The sequence below is a fragment of the Mesocricetus auratus genome, unplaced genomic scaffold, assembly GCF_017639785.1.
Source record: "Mesocricetus auratus isolate SY011 unplaced genomic scaffold, BCM_Maur_2.0 Super-Scaffold_100004, whole genome shotgun sequence".
NCBI classification, from domain to species: Eukaryota; Metazoa; Chordata; class Mammalia; order Rodentia; family Cricetidae; genus Mesocricetus; species Mesocricetus auratus.
In genome coordinates this window covers 92263328-92285913 of record NW_024429189.1, presented here as the reverse complement: position 1 = coordinate 92285913, position 22586 = coordinate 92263328, and the positions used below count along the sequence as shown (strand labels likewise).

The 22586-nt window shown below is 43.0% G+C and overlaps 2 protein-coding genes across 2 annotated transcripts in view; one reads left to right on the top strand and one right to left on the bottom strand.

Moving 5' to 3' along the window:
• The window catches only part of Shc4 (SHC adaptor protein 4), a 100076-nt gene that overhangs the window by 38602 nt on the left and 38888 nt on the right, over nucleotides 1-22586 (top strand). The window contains exons 3-4 of the mRNA XM_040746212.1: nucleotides 12357-12420; nucleotides 13906-14025. Coding sequence (XP_040602146.1) covers nucleotides 12357-12420; nucleotides 13906-14025 — 184 coding nt within the window. The remainder of the gene's footprint in view (nucleotides 1-12356; nucleotides 12421-13905; nucleotides 14026-22586) is intronic.
• Eid1 (EP300 interacting inhibitor of differentiation 1) lies at nucleotides 17129-18824 on the bottom strand. Its single transcript, XM_013112258.3, has one exon. The coding sequence runs from the start codon at nucleotides 18648-18650 to the stop codon at nucleotides 18171-18173; it is 480 nt and encodes a 159-aa protein (XP_012967712.1). The 5' UTR covers nucleotides 18651-18824; the 3' UTR covers nucleotides 17129-18170.

The following is a 22586-nucleotide window of genomic DNA, read 5'->3' as shown; positions in this document are numbered from 1 at the left end:
CGGCTTCCTTCCCTGAATTAACTATCCACATAGTAACAGAAGAGCCACTCTCCACTCTCCTTAGGATGCTTACAGTTTCAGAGGGCGAGCCCATGACCATAGAAGGGAACATGGCAGCAGGCAGGTAGGCATGGCACTAGAGCAACAGCTGAGAGCTCACATTGGATCTGCAAGTTGGAGGCTGAGAGTGAGAGACTAGGCCTGCTGTAAGCTTTTGAAACCTCAAAGCCCACCCCCAGTGACACACCTCCTCCATCAAGGCCACACCTCCTAATCCTTCCAAACAGTTCCATCAGCTAGGGACCAAAGCATTCAAATACAAGAGCTTATGGGGTCCCTTCTCATCCACACCATCAGTAAGTTTTTATGACTTTTTGGTCCTAGCTCTCATATCTTCAAGTGACCTTAGAGTTCTTGTGGCTTCACAGTCATTCATGGCTAGAAAAAAGGTGAAAAACAGAGAAAGAACCTAAGACATAGGATCAGGAATCTTGAAGTGAGCAAGAATTTTAGAATAATGGGAAATTGCTCAGATGCTTGGTTGTTCAAACCCAGTGTTTGGGCTGTTGGTGCTGTGCATATGTGTTTTTGTGCAAAGGAAAAGAGTAAGTGCACCACAGATTCTCAGTGTGATGTCGATGAACTTGAGTTTGAAAAGATGGCTGTGAGCAAGGGAGTGTGACAGGCTGCACCCCAGCGTTTACCTGAGTGAAGGGACCGGAAGTGGTAGCCAGTTATCAAGCAGTGGCAAGAAGCTTATTAATTAGTAGATACTATTATCAGCATCTTCCTCATCATAAACTGTAACATCCATAAGCTAAGTGTTACTGTGTATTGTGTTCCCCATTCTGAGATGTAGAGGAATTAAGGATTTTACAAAGGTCAGCTCACATGTTGATAAACAGTGGGAATGGAAACTGAGTCTGGTAACTTCAGGTCTTTACCTCCAAGGGAGAACATGTTAAGAGACAAATCTTAGAAAACTGTTAAAATCCAGATGTGACAGAGTAAGGGGACAGTTAATCCTCAGTTGGAATTGAACCTGGCTTTCAAATGTCAGACTCCTTTCTCATGTGTGAGCTCTCTCTAAAACACCTTCACAGGGCTTTGTAGATCTGCAGCTGATGATATTTTAGAGTTATTTTTTAATCTTGATGAAAGAGGGAGAAATAGCCTTAGATAGACAGTCTCAACTATCATAAAAGGACTTGTTAGGAACAGAATGTTGGAGCATGTCCCTGGAAGTTTTAGCTCAGGACTTTGCAAATCTAAGGTCCCAGGTGACACCCATGCTACTTGTCCAGGGGCCACACCTTGAAACTCAGATGTAAGGGACGTCTGCCTATCCAGTTATTTGAAAATGTCTCCAGTTAGACTGTGTGTCACATAACAAGCCCTTATGTTGGAACAGGTGGCTCTTAGAAAATTATAAAACCATGTGGGGATTTTATTTTTGTTTGTAGGAGAGAATGGGTATAGTGGGGGATTTAAGAATAGTGAGTCTTCATTCTTCAACAGCTTATGTAGACAAATTAGTGATATGGGTCTTTTAAAGACATGCTAACCGGTCTCTAGAATTCTTTAAATGTGAATTCCATCTAGAGAAATACCTTTCTTTGATTAATAGAGAGCTTGTGATCAAAGGAAATGCAAGCCAGTTAGTGCATCTCTGCCAGAATGACAGACTTTTCCATTTCTTGCTGCTGTTCCTCTCAGAAAAGCTGATCTTTTCTTAGTAGGATAAATACATGCCCCTAGTACCTCTTGATGATGTATCATTGAGCTGTACATATGAGAGCTGTGCAGGAGCTGTGTATTTAGTGGATGTCTGAACCATAGCAGGGTCTTCTAATTTATTATGATTCATTCTTGAAAATCATGTCTTCACTGCCGTGGCAGCATGAATTGTTAGAAGGGAAGAAGACAGGATTGGCTGAGGATATTTGCAAATGAGGACTTTAACAGTAGCTCTTTGTTGAGTCTCAGGTAGATGGAGAACTTTGTAGGGGCTCTTGAAGCTATCCCTTGACACACTGAGGGAATAGGTCTATGTAAAGGGAGGGGGTGAAGAGTGACTGCCACAACAGACTCTATGGACAGTTCTGGGATTTGGCCAGCCCTTGAGTGTTGAATTGAAACAAAGTGACTAGGCATTGCCCAGTACCTGCTGTCTCTGAAGATGGGACAGATGCATGAGTGAGATAACATCTCAGGACAGGGCAATGTCTTTGGAAGGAACTTAATTGTGAACCATCAGCAGTAAACATTCCAGCACTGGAGAGAACTAGTCTACTCATCTGAAAGGAGCTATCTTAGCATCAGTGCTGTTGCTGTGATAAAATACACTGAAGAGCAAATAAGGGAGGTATGGTTTTATTTGCCTTACAGGTGCAAGTTACAGTCCATCACTTTGGAGAAGTCAAGCAGCTAGTCACATCACATCTACAATCGAGGGCAAAAAGAGAATAAACGCTTGCTAGCTTGCTCTACCCTTACATAAGTCAAAGCCCGGCCCTTGAAATGGTACCACATACAATGGGCTTGGTCTTCCTGTATCAATTAGCAATCAAAACAGATCCCACAGACACGCCCCGACCAACCTGATCATCACTTAATTGAGATTCTCTTCCCAGGTAACTCTAGGTTGTGTCAAGTTATGGGTTAGTCTCTGGCTTACGTAGGAAGATGAGAGTTGTGCCTTGTTTGGTGTCACACACGCTGAAATTACATGAGATCCTGAATACATTGCTGTGTCCAAAACAGTATGCTAGGTGCCATGGGGTCCCTAAAGGAAATCAGATACATGATCTATCTTTAAAGTGATTTGTATTATCTATTACGATTGTATGGCAGGCAAAATTTGTCCTATATCCCCCTCCACCCCATCCAATTACTTAGAAGGTTAGATCCAGGTCTTAAAGCTGGTAGCTAGCCATGGTAATGATAAGAAAATAATGTCATTTATTGAGCCATGTTCAAAGCACTATTGTCCTCTACTCTGTATATTTAAGGCTTTGAAACACAGTGTGTAGGCACTGTTCTATTGCTGTGAAGAGACACCATGGCCAAGGCAATTCTTATGAAAGAAAGCATTTAACTGGCAGTTTGTTTACAGTTGCAGAGGCTTAGCCTACCATCAGCCTGGCAGCATGCAAGCAGGTGTGGTGCTGGAGAAGTAGCTGAGAGTTACACCCTGATCCACAGGGAGACAGAGGGAGAGACTCTGGGTTTGGCATGGGCTTTTGAACTCTCAAATCCTGACGCCTAATGACACACTTCCTCCTAATTCCTCTGATGTTTTCAAATAGTGTCGCTCCCTGGTGACTAAGAATTCAAATCTATGAATCTATGAGTCCATTCTCATTCAAACCACACACAGAGAGATTTGAAAACTTGTTCAAGGCCACAGATATTGAAAGAGGCTACTGAATGGATATCTACTTAACCAGCTTTTCTCACTTCTCATTGTTATGGGATCAAGGTGAGTGTAGATGGAAGTTTCTGTCCCACCTGGTCCCACAGCTGAATAGCCCCAAATAAACACACAGAGACTTATAACAATTTGTAAATTATTGGCTGATGGCTAGGGCTTCTTACTGGTTAGCTCTGTCTTAATTATTAACCCATTTCTATTACTCTCTGTATTGCCACGAGGCTGTGGCTTACCTGTAATCTGACATGTTACTCCTTCGGCAGTATAATGTCTCTTAGCTGCCTCTCTCCAGCATTCTCCTCATCTGGTAACCCAGACTATACTTCTTGCCTGATTACTGACCAATCAGTGTTTTATTCACCAACCAATAAGAGAAACATATACAGAAGGACATCCCCCATCAGATGAGAGACATTAAGCCCCTCTTTTTGGTTCCTTTTAGCATTTGCTATAATTTTATGTTTCTGTTTTATTCCTGTGTCCTCGTGAACCTTACACTGTAGTGTCATGTGTGTAGTATAGCTTAATGAAGGTTAGTTGATACTAAAGCCCTCCTTCCTGCAAAATGGTTTCCTTCTCTGTTGTTCCACAAAGACGAAACAGAATGGAAAATGGAAAGATGGCTTGTTGGTTAAGAGCACCTGGTTCCCTTGTAGAGGACCTGGGTGGCTCACCACTATCCAACTCGGGTTCCAAGGGATCCAACACTCTCTTCTGACCTTTGTGAGCTAAATTTGACTTCCTACTTGAGTTTTATTTTGCCACCTTATCAGCCAAGAGTGCTTTGGATACTTTTAACTAGTTGAAAAGAAATCAAAGAAAAATATTCTGTGTTGTGTAGAAATTAAATTAAACAGCAGTGCCCATGAGTGCTTGGCATTACAATCAAGCATGTTTGTTTACATGTTGTTTATGGCTGTTTACATGTTGTTTATGGCTTTATACTTTTTATATACTGCTTATGGCTGTTTTTAAAGTCATAGTACCAGAATTGTGAAAGACTATATGGCTTGAGAAGCCTTAAACTTTTACTATCTGGACTTTTTCTGAAAAGGTTTGTAGACCGCTGCCCTTAAACGCTGTTCAGCAAAGGCTCTGCTGGAAGTACTTGGAAGAGGGTTGAAAACTTGTAGTTCCATAGTTGAGAAACAGAGGCAGGGGCATTAGATTTCAAGCTCATCCTCAGCTACAGTGAGTTGGAGAGCAGCTTTAGTTGTATAAGACCCCATCTCAAATACAAAGACTCAAACAAAAAACCTCACAGGCCCTAAGCCTATCTTGTACTAATTTAATCAGAATGCCTGGAGGTTGAGTTGGTCTGCAGTGTGTGCCAACACTTTCTGGTGTTTCTGCTCTGTGCAGCCAAGGCCAAGGAACAGGGCTTAGTGTCTGCAAGTGTTTGGAGGGGAAGATGGAGGCCTGTCTGCCCCAGGCTGCTAGGAAAAAGAGTGTAGGTCACCATCACCACCTGTGTATGGAAGGGTCATGGGACCAAAGAGATTCAGACCTAAAAATAAATCCCTATCCCAAAGCAGACTGGGAAGAGTCAGAGGGAGAGTCATGCCAAATATCTACCCTAGCATAGAGGGTGACTAAATCAGAAACAGGTTTTCTCTACAATGGACTATCACTTAAATGTACAGGCAGGATAGCCCTCCCTACCCTAGCCTCTAGGAGTAGGTACCCTAATTTCTTCATGTCCACAAATCCAGCTATCTGGTTACAGCTGTAGAGCAGAACCAGTCACTCTGTGCAGTGTGGCCAAGACAAGGTTTCATCCACTGAGCAGTCCCGGCCCTGAGCTGTGCTTTGAAGTCTCTTGCACCGCTGGTTAAGCCGCAGGTTGCTAGGCCCCAGCCCAGATGTGCAAAGTTAGTATCTCTAGGAATAGCTCCAGACATCTGCACTTGAACCAGCTACTAGTGGGCTAAGAACCTTTCAGCTCAGTAACAGTTACCTAAATGGCTATATGAATTCTTAGCAGATGTGCAGGTCAGGGTTGTTCTCTTACAATTTACCATTGTGAACTTAAATAGACAGGCTAGTTAGTTAGTGACTCCTCTTAAGGCTACTTATGTGCACATTGAAACAATGGAGGCTCCTACACGATGGCTGTGGCTGCTATGCCAACCTAGTTTTAGGAGAGCTCAGTATTTAAAAGGAAAGAAGTAATGGAGGCTACACATTCATTCCATCAATTGCTGTCTCTAAACATCACAGACATAGCAAGATTAAATGGGGCAAATTTCTTCCTTCTTTGAAGATAGGCCTAATTTTCAGAAGCATATGCTCATCATTTAAATGGATTGGGATGAAGTGGCTGATTGAATTAGCTGACCTTGCCTTTTCAAAACAAGCTCTTGCCTCCCCCCCTTTCTGCAGAGCTAGGGATCAAACCAGTGTCTCCTACGTGTATGGCCAGTACTCTAACACTGATATACCTGGAGCCCAGGAAATGTGATGTCAGCAGTCATACAGCACATCGGTACAGCCTTTAACTCCCAAAAGATAGCAATATGTAATGTTTTAGGTAAAGCAGACTTGTCTCAAGGCAGCCCAGCATATCTTGAAGTAAAGGAAAATTCTTTTGGATTGCCAATTTTTGTTGTTGTTGCTTGAATCAACGCTATTTCTTTATTGATATTTTCACAAGGTTTAACTGTTTGCAAACCCTGTGAGTGGCTGGTTTGTAGGTGTAGGTGTTCAGATATTGAACCATAGGAATCTCTTACAAGAAATCATGGTGAAGGAGCGCCAGACAATCCCTGTTGGTTAGTTTGGGGGACTTGGGGGAAGTGCAGTCTCAGGAGAGAATGGTTTTCCACTGGCTTCTAGTGTGATTCATGGGTTCACATTTGCATCCAAGACAAACGAGAAGGCCAGGGTGGAGGGAGAAACCCATGTACAATGAGCTGGGTTAGGTTGCAAATGCACTTTGGAGTCAGATTTTAAGCATAATTCGATTCAGGCGGCCAGAGCGGGGCGAAGCTGTTGCGAGAGTAAATGCTGGGCACTCTGAAAGGCTTTATTTACTGCTCTGGGATCAGAGAGGCAGCTTCTAAAGTGAAAGGGTATATTTTAAGAGCTGGGTGTACCTTCCTTGGGTGCTGGTGATGCCCCCTTGATAAGGGCACAAAGGGGAGTGTGAAGCCTTGCACTGTTCCTCTGTCTGTGGGCCCTGACTGCATTCATTGTGCTCTCATCGTCATGAAGGCAGGCTTGGTTCTAAAGTGTCCTGTCTGAGGGCTTTCACAGCCTGCCTTTCATTTCACCAAGATGAACAAAATGGAATACATAGGTCGCCAAGTCTTGATGTGTTGTAGGAAAAGGTTTCCCGTTTCCCCAGGACGATCCCAACAACTTAAGGAGGCACGGGTGTGGAGTGCCTCTGGTCATTGCTTGAAGGTGATCACAGGCTATAGGAGACAGCCAGTCACTGTCTCAGGATTCATGTGGAAATGAAAAGTCAGGGGACACCCCTGGGAATTACAAGCATTTTTATTTTACTTGACTATTTTTGACAATAATCTGGAAAGTCTCTTGTTAAGATTGAAATCTGAGTCTCCTGTCTGTTTGCATAGACAAAGCTGAGGTGTGGGGCAGACATAATCTGTCTACCAGGGTGGTAAGGAACGGGGTGGGGTGGGTGGACAGTGGACTGCTAGGCAACATGGCTTTCAGAGAAGGACTACTGTTTAAGGGCTAAAGACATAGAGAAAAGCAAAATCTAACTTAAGTCCTGCAGTGGGCACTCTGTAAAGAAAGATGGTTTTGTTTGGATGGTTAGTCTGGGCTTTGTGAGATAGGCAAAATTTCCTTTTCTGTCTTCTGGCGTGGGCAGAGGCTTTGCAGTCTCGACAGTAAAGCTTCAGCCACATTCTCATTCCCTTACATCAGCCCACGCTCCCTTCCCTCTCACGTGGAGGATCAACGAACAAAGTGGCCACTGTTGGTGCTGTGCTCAGAGGCTCTCTCTCTCTCTCTCTCTCTCTCTCTCTCTCTCTCTCTCTCTCTCTTTCTCTCCCTCCCTCCCTCCCTCCCTCCCTCCCTCCCTCCCTCCCTCCACCCCTGCCACCCCGCTGGGTGGGCAGGCAGAAGGCAACCTGGCACTCTGGGTCCCAGGAGAGATCTGTTCTTGTCCCCTCTGCCTTTCTAGCCAGTGCCTGTGGCTTAGGCTTCCGAAGTCCCTGACAGCCGCACTCATCCTTGGCAATGTTACAGTTAATTTCTTGGTCTCCATCTTAGGGACAGAAAAGATCTTTGTGTTAAAATAAAAAAAAAGCAACAAAATGCAGCAAATGCAGTCACCCTTGTCTCCCATGACTGGGATTCTGGGTTAGCTAGCACAGATAGCAAGCAAAGAAAGCAGAAATGTGAAAGGTTATTTGGTAGCAATTTCTAGAATGTTTTCTGGGAGGCTAGGGTGGGAAACTGGCCTTTTAAATTTGAATAAAGTTTGTACAATAGGTCTGCTTTGGGAGAGACAGGCCATGACTGATTTTGGAATCTCAAATCCAAGTGTGTGTGTGTGTGTGTGTGTGTGAGAGAGAGAGAGAGAGAGAGAGAAAGAGAGAGAGAATGAGAGAGACAGAGAGAGAGAGACAGAGACAGAGAGACAGAGACAGAGAGACAGAGACAGAGAGACAGAGACAGAGAGACAGAGACAGAGAGACAGACACACACACACAGAGACAGAGACAGAGACAGAGAGACAAAGAGAGTCACTGCATAGCTCAGGCTGATTTTGAACTTTCAGCATTTCTCCTGCCTCTGCCTCATAGTGCTGAAGCTGTAGGTGTGTGCCATCGCACACATCCAAAAATGTCTATTTGTGAAAGTTCATGGACGCTACGGCACAGGCTGTTCTTATTCTTTTGAGGATAGCTACAGTCAGAAACCTTCACACTCTAAGAAGTCACAGGAACCTCACTTGGCCTAGGTTGTATGAGTGTACCTTGCACAAATGTACTTTCCATAGCTGGGAGAGAGCCAGTTAACTGACAGAGTCAGTACTAGGTAGAACTCGGCAATCATTTCCCCCTTAGCAGTTTATCATAGCCTCATTGCTGTAAAGGGTTGACCAGATCATGGACCCATCCCTCTTTTGGAGGTTTTTGCAAGCAAAGAACAGCCAGCACACATTGCTCTAGCCCCAGAGCTGGAGACTCTTTCTTTCTGTTTCTTCCCTGCCAAGTGTTGGTCTGGATTTGCTCCCTGTCTCTGGCATCATTTGCTGCCTTATTAGAAGATGGTGAAATTTGGATCTGTCCAAGTTTAGATTCCTCTTTACAAAATGGAGCCAAATACTTGCCATGGAATGGTATCGGCTAGAATGAAGTTGAAGTACACAGAAGCCAGGTCAGAGAGGGGACAACAAAGCTATCCTGGTCAAGGGAGTCAGTTCATTAACTCTAGCATTGCTGGAGTATCAGGAATTCAGGGCCGGACTGAACTATACCATGAAACCCTGTATCAAAAAACAACAGAACCCAAACAAAGCAAATAACCACCAAAAATATTTTTAGAAGATTGTTTATCCAACCAACTTCAAGTGGAAGTAAAACATTATTTATTCGGCTTCCATTTAACTACAATAGAATCAGAAACAAGAAATAATCCAGAGCTAGAGAGACAACCCAACTGGCCAAGAGCACGTCTGCTTTTTCAGAAGATCTAGGTTTAGTTCCCAGCACCCACATGGTGGTTCACAACAGCCTGTATCTCCATTTCCAGGGGATCTGAGGTCTTCTTGTGGACATATGTGGTATGCATACGCACACTCAGGCACACACATGCCCATAAAAATAAAATAAACCATAAGTCGCACATGCCAATAAATAACCCAAGTTAGTGTTTATAAGTTTGTTTGGGTTTTGGAGACAATGTTGCTATGTAGCCTAGGCTGGCTGTGAATTCCCAATCTCTGTCTCAGTGACCAAGTGCTGGACTCACAGCCTAGAAGCACAGTCACATACCTTCATAAGCACTTTCTGTAGTGTTGTTTGTAACCAGCATGTCACATCGGAGCGTCTACCCTTTCCCATTGCTCTGTATGATTCTCCCCCTAGTACCTCTGTAGTTTGAGTACCTAACACCCCAAATACCAGTATCTAGCTTTTACATTTTATCTACCACTTTGTTGTGGGCCAATATTTTTACTCTAAAATTAAAGGATATCTGTTATGTACACAGTATCCAACTATTTTAATCACATTCTCTCCCATCAGACTCTTGGTAAACTTTATATTTGTTATTTTAAAATGTTTTACATTTTCATTTATTAATCTATTATGTATATGTGTGTGGGCATGCATGCCATGGTGTGCTTGTGGAGGTCAGAGAACAACTTGTAAGGGTCAGTTCTCTGCTTCTACTATGTGGGTTTCAGGAATCAAATTCAGATTGCAAGGCTTCGCAGAAATGCCTTTACTAACTGAGTCGCCTCACAGGCCCAATATTTGTCAAATTTTACCACTTTACCCCTTAGAATAATTTGGAAGGTCCCTAACAATGGATAAATACATTTGAATTAGTATTTCCTGCTTTTCCTAAAACTTAATTTTTTCTTTTCTTTTCTTCTAATTTAAATGTGCATTAGGTATCTTATAGTTTTAAAATTTTTCAGTTTTAAAAGCATGATGAAAGCCGGGCGTTGGTGGCACACACCTTTAATCCCAGCACTCGGGAGGCAGAGGCAGGCGGATCTCTGTGAGCTCGAGGCCAGCCTGGTCTACAGAATGAGTTCCAGGACAGCCTCCAAAACAATACAGAGAAACCCTGTCTCCAAAAACACACACACAAAAAAAAGCATGGCAAATATGAAAAGTTTCACATTTTCTTTTCTTTTTTATTTGAGACAGTGTCTTACTATGTAGCTCAGACTGGCCTAGAACTGAAGCTCTTCCAGATTTAGTCTCCTGAGTGGAAGGATATGAAGCTACCATACCCAGCTTTGCTTTTTAAGACTAAGTTTTTATATCATTGTGTAAGTAATTTAATTGAGGGATGGCATACTATGGCCCATCAGCCAGTTCTGGCCAGCCCTTATTCCTAAAAATAAAGTTGTTTTGGCACACTTGTTTATATGTTGTCTCAAGCTGCTTTTTGTTGGAACTAAACACTCCCATTTGCCTCCAGTCTTTAACTGGTAATCTGTCTCTTAGCTGCCCTCACTGGGCTCCAGTGGTGTCACATGCTTGAGCTCCCTTCCTCCAGTACTGGATGTCTTCTTGTCCTTGCTCATACTTCTGTGTCTGTGATCCCAATCCCGCTCTGCCAGGTGGTTCACTTTCTGAGAAGGATAATTCCCTTCAAGTCAGACTCATAGTGCTAATTCATTAGAAGACACTGACAGCTGATATATCAGAATCAGAGTGCTTGGGGAAGCCCTTTGTGAAAATACAAGGAACTATATAAAAGCAGCAATTTGTAACACTATTTAGCAATTGTTGCATGTGGCAGCATCAACCTTCATCACCTTTTCTATTGTTATTTCAAACCACTTATTCAGCACTCCCTTTGGCTCCCCAGGAGTAGACAGCCTTTTGTTTCTTATAATATTCTGTTGAATTCTATCAATACAGAGAGGAGCCTTGATGAGTTATTTTGGTGGTACCAGAGGTCAACTTGGATCAATCATAAAAATCTCATCAATTCAAATAATCATTTAGATGACTAAAATATTAAATAAACAACCAAGCAAGAAAGCCCAACTCTCTGCTTCATCCTTCAGTTAATTCCAGAAAACAAAGGTTGGAGTATTGGAGGAACAATAAATACACCCTCCCAAGAGAATACTAAACCAAAGAGCAGTTCTTTCCTTTGGCAAGTTATAAATACAAGTATTTATTCGAAAGGAGAAGATAATGCCTTGGGAGAAATTTTCATTTATTCAGAGAAAACCAGAGCTTCTGAGCCGAAACACTTTATATAGAAGCGATGCCCAGGATCTTTGGAAATTCTTCTTATTTCTGCAAAACATTCTTTAGAGCTCCAACCTCTCCCGACTGGCTTTTCAGAAGCATGGCTGCAGTCTCTGCTCTGGTGGCACCTCCTTCCTTTGAACCGTCATAAAATATATTTAAAAGCTGCAATACATCATTGTGTGTACGTACAGATGCGGTTTGCTAATTTTAACAGTGATCTTTTCCCTTTGCATTGTGAACAGGCTAGGTGTCCCTCTTGTGGAGGGAACGCCTGGTTGGTTATGAATGCTCAACTCTGTATGTAGCAGAAGCTTCTCATCGGTTCTCCCTTCCAGGGGGGAGGTGCCTGCCCCTGCCCCTCCTCCATTAACCAGACGCTCTTACTTATTAGCAGTGCCGCCTGCTCCCCAGGAAGTGCAGTCTGCAGTAAGCAAAGGGGAGAACTTAAAATTGATTTTCTTCTGCTCTGTGAAATTACATGAGAGTTCGATGGCTTGCAGCAGTAGCTGAGTCAGTGTGGCTCCATTTGAGGCCACCTTGAAGCTCAATGCTTTTCCCTTCCCTCAGACATTTCCTTTACCATCAGATTCATTCATATTTAATTGTCTTTTGTGGTGAACTAGTATGACTTTTATTCACAACACCATGGGGAGGATTTTGCTCAGGATAGAATTGTGATTTATTCCAAGGAAATGGTTTGCCCTTGATTGTTAAAAATCAACATCACAATAAAATAAGTCTGAAAATCCAAAGGATGAAAAAAAAATCAATGAAGTGAATTGTAGGACTCCTTGTAAGACAGTTTTTTTGGTAATGCTGCTAAGTCTTCCTGGGTTTGAACTGCAGAAAAAATAAAGTTTAGAGCCTTGTAGTGAGGGACTGAGCTAAAATCATCATGTCAGCTCCACCAATATCCTTTCTGTATACTTTCCTGAATGTTGCTCTTAATCACTTACAGACCACAGGAAGGATGTTAAGACTATGGTTTCTGTCTTTAGGGAAGCAATAAGCCGCCTGTGTGATGCTGTCCCTGGGGCCCACGGAGCCATTAAAAAGAGAAAGGTGAATATTTACAAGAGCTTCTTGTTTTATGTCGCTTCAATTATGACAAAATGGTATAAAAGTAGTCATTCTTGGACTTCTTTAATGTTTGTATTAATGGCCCCCTTTTGTCTGAGAAATTTAAGTGTGTGTGTGCATGTTTGAATGTGGGTGTGTGTAATGTGTGCTTGTGGCTATGGAGGCTCAGTCTCCCTCCACATCTATTATTTATTTATTTATTTATGAGACAGGCTCTTTCACTGGCTTTGGACTTGTCAAGTAGGCTAGCTGGCCTGTGAGCCCTAGAGATCTGTCTCTAATACCCCCTCCCCATTGTGGGGATTACAAGCACACACAGCCCTCTCCCCCCCATGTGGTGTGTGTGTGTGTGTGTGTGTGTGTGTGTGTGTGTGTGTGTGTGTGTGTGTGTGTATGTGTTCTGAGAGTGGAAGTTAGGTCTTGGATTTGGACTTTTCCAGGCTGAGCTAGATAGCTGGGGAGGTCACCAACCTGAGAGTTTATATGACCCTAGTTATAGAGTATACAGACCGAACATTTATTGATAATAAGGCATAAACACATTTATTTTCAAACAATTCTCTGGGCTGGAGAGATGGCTCAGAATGTAAAAACATTTGTGACAAAAAAACCCAATGACTTAAATTCCTTTTCTGGATCCCATGGTGGAGATATAGAACCAATTGCTGAAAGTTGTCCTTTTATTTCCACCCATGTGCTTTGACATGCGCATGCCCACATTCATAAACATGATTTGGTATACACACATACCATGATAATAAATAAAAAATAAAAATTGGTACACATATGATTTATGCAACATTTATTAATGGTGAAAGCAAATTTGCATACTAATAAGGATTGCTTATTTGTTTTCATATAAATAGTTAAATTTTGGCTGCATATTTGATAATGCAGGATATAGAATGTCAAACATTCTTCAGATATGATCAATAACTTATTCTGTGATTAAAGTGAGAATTATGTGAAGTGACATTCTCACTTCACATAATTATTTAGTACCAAGTGGCAGAAGTATGTCTAGGACCATTTCGGAAATTCTTTGAAAATTTGACCTACTCTGAAGCCAAAATTCACCTAATTACACTTTATGAAACTCAAGTGAGTGATTCAAACAGCAACTTTTCTTTCATAGTCCAACATTGTAATATAATGCAACACAAAGATATAATTTGATTCCAATGCACTGAGTAATGACAGTTGAAAATAGTATGTCTTTTTCTCTTCTGTAGTCAAGCCACTAGTTTTCTTAAGAGCAGAAACTCTGTAGTATGTGAAATTCTGCAGTGTCCCTAGCATAGACTCGCCTCTAATCTGTGTCAGGATGTTTCAGGCCGCATGCGTTGGTGCTGTGGGCTCGGACACATGCCACACAACCATTCCAGCTCATTTGGTTTATGTAAAGTAAAGCAGAGAGGAGACGGTACCCATCCATAACTTATAGCAGTGTTTTGTTATTTTTTAAAGGCTCCTGTTAAGTTCCTGTCAACAGTTCTTGGCAAAAGCAATCTTCAGTTTTCAGGAATGAATATAAAACTGACGATTTCAACGTGCAGCCTCATACTGATGAACCTTGACAACCAACAGGTAATGTAGCCAATGATTATAGTTTAGCATATTATTTTTTTCCTGGAAGTTTGTGGTTAGTAAGGGAATAAAGTGTCAGAGTGTGCTTACAACTTAATAAGCCACAAGGAGGAAAATTGACTGAGATTTATGCACTCGGTAATTAGAGTTTCTAACAGTGTTATTAACTATTGCTGGGGAATTTAATTTAACTGCCTATAGAACTTCTTATTGCCCCTGATTGGTTCTGTGTAAAGAACCAAAGACAAAGGACATAGCTAATATTGTTTGCCAAGTAATATCCCTGATATGGTTATTGAACTGGGGTCATATATAGGACAAGGAACAAAGATGGTGTTGGGGTATTAACATGTTAGGTTAATGTGTTATGAGAATCTTCTCCAGGAGTCGGGGGCTAGGCAGCACTTACTTCTCTCCTTATAAGGCCTCACTGACAAATCGTACAGTTCCCCAAAGTTTGCCCTGGGAAACCAATGCCCTTGTCTCACTTATGAAGCATATGTGAAGGGTTATAGGCTGGAGAATGGATGGCCTTCAAACAGTCACACTGAGAAGTCTGCACCCAGTATGGATGGTGACTCTCCTATGGTTGTGCAGATGGAGCCTGGTCCCTAGTCCTTCCCACCTTATGGAGTTTTAACTCCTCTCTGAGACACATACAATTCGGGTAGAAATGCATTCAACTGGTTGGGAGGGAGGAGTGACTGGAGACTTGGCTGAGAGTCCTGTGACCCTCCCTGCCCCTCCTTCCTGTGAGGGAATGTCAATCTTATTGACTGAACTTTTGCAAATAGATACAGCTGGATTCTTGAAGACAGAGGCATTTGGCTCAGGGAATCGTCCCAAACAAAAGTAGCTAACTGAAATTTGTGCAGAAAGTGTCAGGTCTTTTAGTAGAAAATCTTTCTAAGATGTGACAATGTGGACATCATTTTCCTTTCATAATTTATTATGCTATTATCTGCCTGGGTTTTCCTGCCAATGTTATTCACAAGAGACCCACACTACTGCAACAAATGTAGAAAACACACCTACAATGGACCAAATAAGTATGAGAACTACATGTAGATTCTCATGCCAGGTTACTTATACATGTTGGAGCCTGATGTTGCTGTGTCTACTATAAATAACTGAGGATGTTACTATAGGGAGTGACGTCTACCAAGGACTTACGGATTGGCTCAATCTCACTGGCAAATGGCAAAGCATTTAAGCCCTTGAGACCACAAATCTAACAATCAGTTCTTGGGGGTTTTTTTTTGTTTGTTTGTTTTTGTTTTTTTGGTTTTTGTTTTTGAGATAGGGACTATGTTGTCCTGGAACCTGCTATATAGACCAGGCTAGCCTTGAACTCAGAGATCTGTCTTTGCCTCCGGAGTGTGGGTAAAGGGTGTATGCACCACCTCTAGTTAATAATTGCTTTCTTATGGCCCTTTCCATAGGGAGACTGAAGTGAACTGGGGAGTGTGAACAATGGGGTTGTGTTGCACATGGTGGTGAGGCATCACCCTGCCTGTCCTCTCTCTCCACTATCCTTCTTTAACCACTGCAGTTAGAGGTGTGTTGTGTGACTTTTGCTGGAGAGATGTCAACAAACATGTTGGCTCCAGCAAGGTACCAATGACAGACCAACCAATTCTACCCAGATCTGCCTAGTGAGAGGTTAAGTGCATTGAGCCTACTTATAGGACAATGGGTGAGGGTTTGCTTGTAGGTGCATGGATGACCTCAATGGCAGCTGTATCAGTGAAAAAAAAAAAGCCTATCCAGCATGAATGAGGACTCAAAAAAGCTGCATCTCCACGGCTCCCTGCACTAGCCCTAGCTGGGCTGTTTAGACTCCTCTGCCCACTGTTACTGCTTGCACCGTCTTGAGCAGGGGCCTCTGGAATCACGTAAGTTTCTCTGAGACTTACTTCCTATATACCACGAAAAGTTAAAATGTTCAAGGGATGAAGCCAGTGGAGAAGAGTCCTCATGGACATAGCATGAGAAAATGACAGACTATCTAAAGGCTATGAAATGTAAGGGGATATGAACTGGTGAGACAGGTTGCTAAGCCTGATACCTGTTTGATTCTCAGGCTCACATGGCAGGTGAGAACCCACTCCTGAAGGCTAACCTTTTGCTTGCTGCGGCAGGCACCCTCCCCATACACACATAAATGTAAGTTTTTTTTTAAAAAAAAAGCAAAATACCAATGCATGGCTCCTCCTAATTTTCAAGATATACTTTGGTACCCAAACATAAATACATATGGATATTATATTACTTTTCCAGGCGAGATGTGAGCAAAGGACTATTTACCCCAAATAGACACCAATAAATGAAATCAGTGAGTGCTCCGAGTCCAGCTAGTGAGCTGGACTTACTGGGTGAGTAAAAGGGAGGCTGAGGTGCTGCTCAGGGATGTTTGCAGCTGTACTGCCAGAAGGTCCCATCCTCACATGGGTGGCAGCCTCCCAGTGTCACATAAACAGGAGTCCCCATGCCAGTCAACGTCCCATCTTTCGTGTACTTTAGCACCGACTGAGACCACATGCAGCTGGGGCACATTACACACAGGTGCTCTGGGGGCGCTGACTCAGATGACACTCTAAAGTCTTGGGGGGAGTTATTTCTCTCCCTCCACCACATGGGCTCCTGAGATCAAACTGGTCATGAGGCTTGGGTATATGTCAGAAAGAGCCTTTACTCACCGAGCCATCTCACCTGCCCAGCCCCCCAAATAATACCACCCCCCCTCCCCAAAAATCCCGAGGAGTTATCCTACTGTCCCATATTCCTATCATGGCACCAAACATTCAGATTTTTAATTCATAAAAGATGTGCTAATGCAAAGTTTTTCTTGGCATGACCTTTGATGCAGTTACCACTCAAGGAACTTCAGCATCTTCACCAAATAACCCACAGCAACATATACACAGAGCGGGTGTCCATGGGCTGGTCAATTCTTTCACTCTGTGAGTCAGGTAATTGAAAACGTTCATTTTACCATTGTAAGCACTGGCTGTTTAAATCTTAGGATGGATGCAGTGACACACATAGTAAAAGAATCTTGCTTAGAGTTAATGTATGCAGAGCTATTAGACAAAACAAAACACACAGAACAGGAAAATTTATTATCGCCAATGCTGGTGCATAGGGACTAACAAGCTTAATCAGAAAGAGGGAGGGAGAGAGGAAGAGAGGGAGAGAGAGCATTTGAATATCAGGTACCCAGGTGGACTTCTGAGCAGGTTTAAAACCTTCAACATTTGACAGCATAATAGCTCATAAAATCTTTTATAGGTACAGGCAGGGTTTCCTTTTACTTGACAATTTTCACAAACAGCTCTTACAATATGAAGTTCAGCTATAGTCTTACCATCTGTCAAGGTAAAAAGCAGCAAGCAAAAGTTCCCGAGTATAAAAGGGTATTAGAAAATTTGTCTTTGGGCTTTCCCATAAATATTAATGCATGAACTTGAAACTTTAAAAAGACATCTGGTTGGTTTTATATATATTTAACTTTAAAAAATCATCACAATGGATTTTTCCAAATTACAGATCACATAGCTTTATAAATCATGAAGATACATGTGCAGTCAAAATTCCATCTTTTGTAACACATTTTAATAGTACACATGATAACACGCCTACACTTAACACACATATTTCCTTTGCTTTTTCTTTGGGGTGGATAAGTATTCAATCTTACATCTCAAATTTAGCTTTTGATAACTGATTTATATAAACCACAAAATAGAATTTGGAAAGTTTTCTCAACAGGTTTTCAGTTCAAATCAAAGATATCTTGTGGATGTATTTTTCCTCATTCTTTAATTAGATTCTTGTATTGGCAGTCACGATTTTCTCTTGCGAAACCATTTTTACAGGCTTAACACGAGCAAGTTCTTCTCCATCGCAGGGAAAAATCATCTCGTTCAACAGTCTGAACCAGCTTTTTTTTTTTTTTTTGCTGAGCCCCTCCTTCCTTGATTCTCCTCTTCCACGACTGCACGGTCACTCACTGTTTTGTCTTCTATTCCGAGAAACAAAAACCGTTTTTGTTTTTTGTTTTGCACAAAACTAGCTGGAATGAACCCAAAAATAGCAGAATGTTGAATCTCTCCCTCTCAGGTAGTTTCCTCTTTCGTCAGCATTTACTCTCGATCAATGATCTCATCACAACCGAGCTCTTCGGTCAGTCGATTGACAACCATCAGCGAAAACAGCTCTTCGATAAAGGCTAGCTGGTCGAAAGGGCTCTTCTCGCAGCGCGCCTGAAAGCCGCCATCCAGGGCATCTCCGGCTCGCGCCGTTCTCAGGAACACCTTGTTGGCTTCCTCCAGCGCGGCAGACACCCTGTGCATCGCGCCGCTCCAGCGCTCCTCTTCTGGGAAGTCGTAGTCGTCCTCCCAGTCATCAAACTCGTCGCCCTCCAGGTCTGCGCCAGCCTCGGGGAACAGGCCGCGCTGAGCGCGGGCGGCTAACGGCGCGGCCTCCTCCTCCATGGGGCCCTCCTCCGGGGCCGGCCCGCGGGCCCCGCGGCCTACCTCCATATCGCCCTCGCCGGGCAGCTCGTCCATCTGCAGCTCGTTGCTTTCTTCGTACAGCTCGCAAAGCTCTGCCATCTCCGCCATGGTGGAAGACGCTTAACTCAGCCAGGCAAAAAGCTTCCACCGAGACGGGCGCGCGAACGGGTGTGGTGCGCGTGCGCAGGCAACTGGGCGGGCGCGGCGCGCGTGCGGGAGTGCGTGCGTGCGCGGACGAGTGGGCCTGCGTGATGCGCGTGCGGGGCACGGAACACGTGCGCAGGCGAGCGGGCGGGCGTGGCGCGCGTGCCAGCCTGGCGCGCGTGCGCAGGCGAGTAGGCCTGGGGCGCGGTGGGCGTGGTGCGCGTGCGCGAACTCTGCTGGGGGGGCCCCCCCTTTCTTCCTCTCCTCCAACCCCCGCCCCCCGAGCTGGGCCGGACTCCCTGAAGCTTCTGCTGGGTCTGGGCCTTCCACCTGCACACCCGCTCTAAATTCCTTGACGTGTGCTTGCTCTGTCGCACTTGTCATGTTGCTATACTGGAAAGCACAGGGCTTCTGAGACAGACTGCCGCCTCTCTCCACCTCCCAGCCTCCCCTGCATCCAGGCAGTCATCCACCTCCCCGCCTCCCCAGCATCCCCTGTCAGTCATCCACCTCCCAGCCTCCCCTGCATCCAGGCAGTCATCCACCTCCCCGCCTCCCCAGCATCCCCTGTCAGTCATCCACCTCCCAGCCTCCCCTGCATCCAGGCAGTCATCCACCTCCCCGCCTCCCCAGCATCCCCTGTCAGTCATCCACCTCCCAGCCTCCCCTGCATCCAGGCAGTCATCCACCTCCCCGCCTCCTCAGCATCCCCTGTCAGTCATCCACCTCCCAGCCTCCCCTGCATCCAGGCAGTCATCCACCTCCCCGCCTCCCCAGCATCCCCTGTAAGTCATCCACCTCCCAGCCTCCCCTGCATCCAGGCAGTCATCCACCTCCTGCCTCCCCAGCATCCCTTGGGACCAGGACGTCCACTACTGCTCATCATTTCAAATCCACCTCTCCTGCCAGCTAGTGCGGCATGAAAATTAAGCTTTCCGTTTTTTTTTTCCTCCCTATATCTGAAGACCTAATCATGAACAAATAGGGTGTGTGTGTGTGTGTGTGTGTGTGTGTGTGTGTGTGTGTACGTACACCATGGGGAAAAAGGAAGTCCCAGTGTGAGTACTCTTCTAGGCTCATAGGCTATGCATATTTTAAATAAATATGGGTAGTCAGGCTCCACAGTTGCTCTACAAACTTAACCTGCAGTGTTTGAGAATATCCACGCCCTTGCCGCTTGTTGTTTTATTGAGTTAATAAAATTAACTTTAGTTTTATCAGCTTGTTCTCTTTTATGTGTGTGGGCATTTTGCGTACGTGTAATGTCCGTGCGCCATGTGTGTGCATCACCTGCAGAGGCCAGAAGAGGATATTGATCTCCTGGAAATGAGGTCACAGTTTTGCACTGCCCTGTGAGTGCGAGTGCTAGGAACCAAAGTCTGGTCCTTAGTGTGAGCAGCCAATGCTGTTTACTGCTGAGCCAGCTCTCCAGCCCTAAGATTGTATCTTTATAATCTTCCCATAGCTTTAATTTATTGGAGGACAATGATCTTTCAGTAGGTATAGGGGGCATTTGGTTTCTTTCAACACAGTAACAGAACTTTATGTTTGTTTTGCTGATTTGTAGGAATCCTTTGAAAATGTGTGAATATACTATTTTTCATCTTACAAATATATTCTTGAAGTCTGTAATGCTTAAGGAGTCATATATAAAGCTTTTACGTAAAGTATTTATGTAATCAAATACTTTCTGCGTCTCGTTTTGTACTATTAAGATGAATTTTCCAACTTCAGTAATATGCCTTGCTACCTGACAAGGTAAACCTTGTCCACTTGTTTAAAAAAATGCCCTAGTTGTTTTTTCATACTCATTCTTCCACATACTTTTTAAAAGCAGTTTGAAAAGCTACACTAATGACTGGTAGAATTTCAGAGTATTTGTAAATTAGCTCAGGAGACAATCATTGACATCTTTACAATAATATCATCTTCATATTCATAAAGTGATATATACACTTCTACTTAAGCAGATTTTAAATTTTATTCTTTGAGACTTTCATACATTTATACAATGACATATGATCATATTCACTCACCATTTCCATCCACCAGCTCCCCTCAGGCCTCTCGTCATATCATATCCCCTCCAAAATTAATATCCTTTTTTGTTTTTGTTTTTAATGACCCACTAAGTCCACTTAGTGCTGGTCATATGTGCTTGAATGTGAGGCTATTTACTGATGCATGGGCAACCTACCAGTAACCATCCTCCAAAGATGGATGCTTCTTCTCCCAGGAGCTATCATCTGCTAAGGGCTCCTCAGTTAGGCATCCAGCCTTGAGAGGGCTTCCTTACTAATCCTGGAATTTGGATTGGCTGGATCTCGTGCAGGAGCTGTGAGGATAACCAAGAGGCTGTGAATTCATAGGTGCAATGACCCTGCTATGTCCAGAGAACAACATACATAGCATTCCCTCCTTTCCTCTGACTGTTTCAGAATTTTTGCCTTCTCTTCTGCCAAAGGTCATTTTTTATACCCTTCATGATGTTTTCCCCAAAGCATTGCATGATTCTTACTGGTTTTATACTTGTGTGTATTTGTATGAAATCTTCCTTTTTACCCATTAAATGCAGTTTCTGATGAGTGATTATTGATACATGATTTTTGCATGTTGATTTTGTTCTTACTGAAATATTAGTACAGAAAAGTACACAAGTAATGTGTGTGGCCTAATTATCACAAACTGAACATATTTGTTTATCTACTACCCAGAAGAAAAGGAAACATTTGTGGATCCCAGAAAACCACATTCCCTTTTCTTGTGCCTCATGAATAACCACTAAACAGACTTTAAGCAATAAAATCTCTGCCATTTTCGTAAATTAATTGAAGCATTAATTTATTCTTTGCATTTGACTATTTTTAACCTAACAAATATGTTGTTACATTGTAAGTAGTCTACTCTTTGAATATCACAACAGTCACCATCAAGACTGCTTCTAATTCAGGGCTATTGTAAATAGTTATTTAATTTCCTGAGAATATATTTTGTTTCAAATGTGTATTCAATTCTTGTTGGATGTCCATCTGGGAGCAAATTTGCTTGACTGCTTTATATGTGTGACCTTACAGTTCTGCTATCAGAATCCATTAGTTATTGAATAGTTGGTATTTTGATGACCTTTAGAACCTTATAATAATTAACCTCTATAAATTAGTTAATGTATTGTATTACTTTCCAAACACAAGCAAACAAATTAGTATCTCAAATAAAACAATCATTTTTGGCTAATTAATGTGGTTATTTGGCTAGTCATACTTCACATTAGCAATCTTCAAAATTTTAAATTGTTTTTAGATTTATCTTAGTTTTATGCGTGTGGGTGTTTTGCTTATACATATTTTTGTGTACTATGCACATGTTTTGTGCTCCATGAGTCCAGAAGAGGGCATTGGATCCTCTGGAACTGGAGTTACACATGGTTGTGCGCCAACATGTAGGGCCTGGGAGTGGAACCTGGGTCCTGAAACACTGTGCAGCCTCTCCAGCTCCTGTGTTAGAAGACTTATATTAGTGTGCTTGGATACATGGTAGTGAATGACTAAAACAAAAGTAAATATAGTAAAAAAAATGTAGAAAGAAATTTAGTAAAAAATGTAAGGGGGGAAGGGAGGACATACTGGTTAAAGTGATGAAACCTGTGTTGTCATCATTTTTTTAACTCTCAGCTTTCAGTTTTTCCAGAAAGAAAAATTCATATTACAGCAGACTTTGCCCACAGAACAGAAAAAGCTGGCTCCTGGAAACTTTAGGCCAGTATGTCTTTAGTGGAAGAGAGCTGCTCTCTTTCCTACTATCTATCTCAGATCCTCCCATAAAACACTGATTGGCTGTATTGGGAGATTGGTATTTGCTGATTGGATAGGTAAACCTTGATCCTATGTCTGTCTAGGTGGT

Bases quoted from the DNA above. Each gene is read 5' to 3' on its own strand.
- Eid1 (XM_013112258.3), bottom strand. From the start codon at position 18,650: ATGGCGGAGATGGCAGAGCTTTGCGAGCTGTACGAAGAAAGCAACGAG.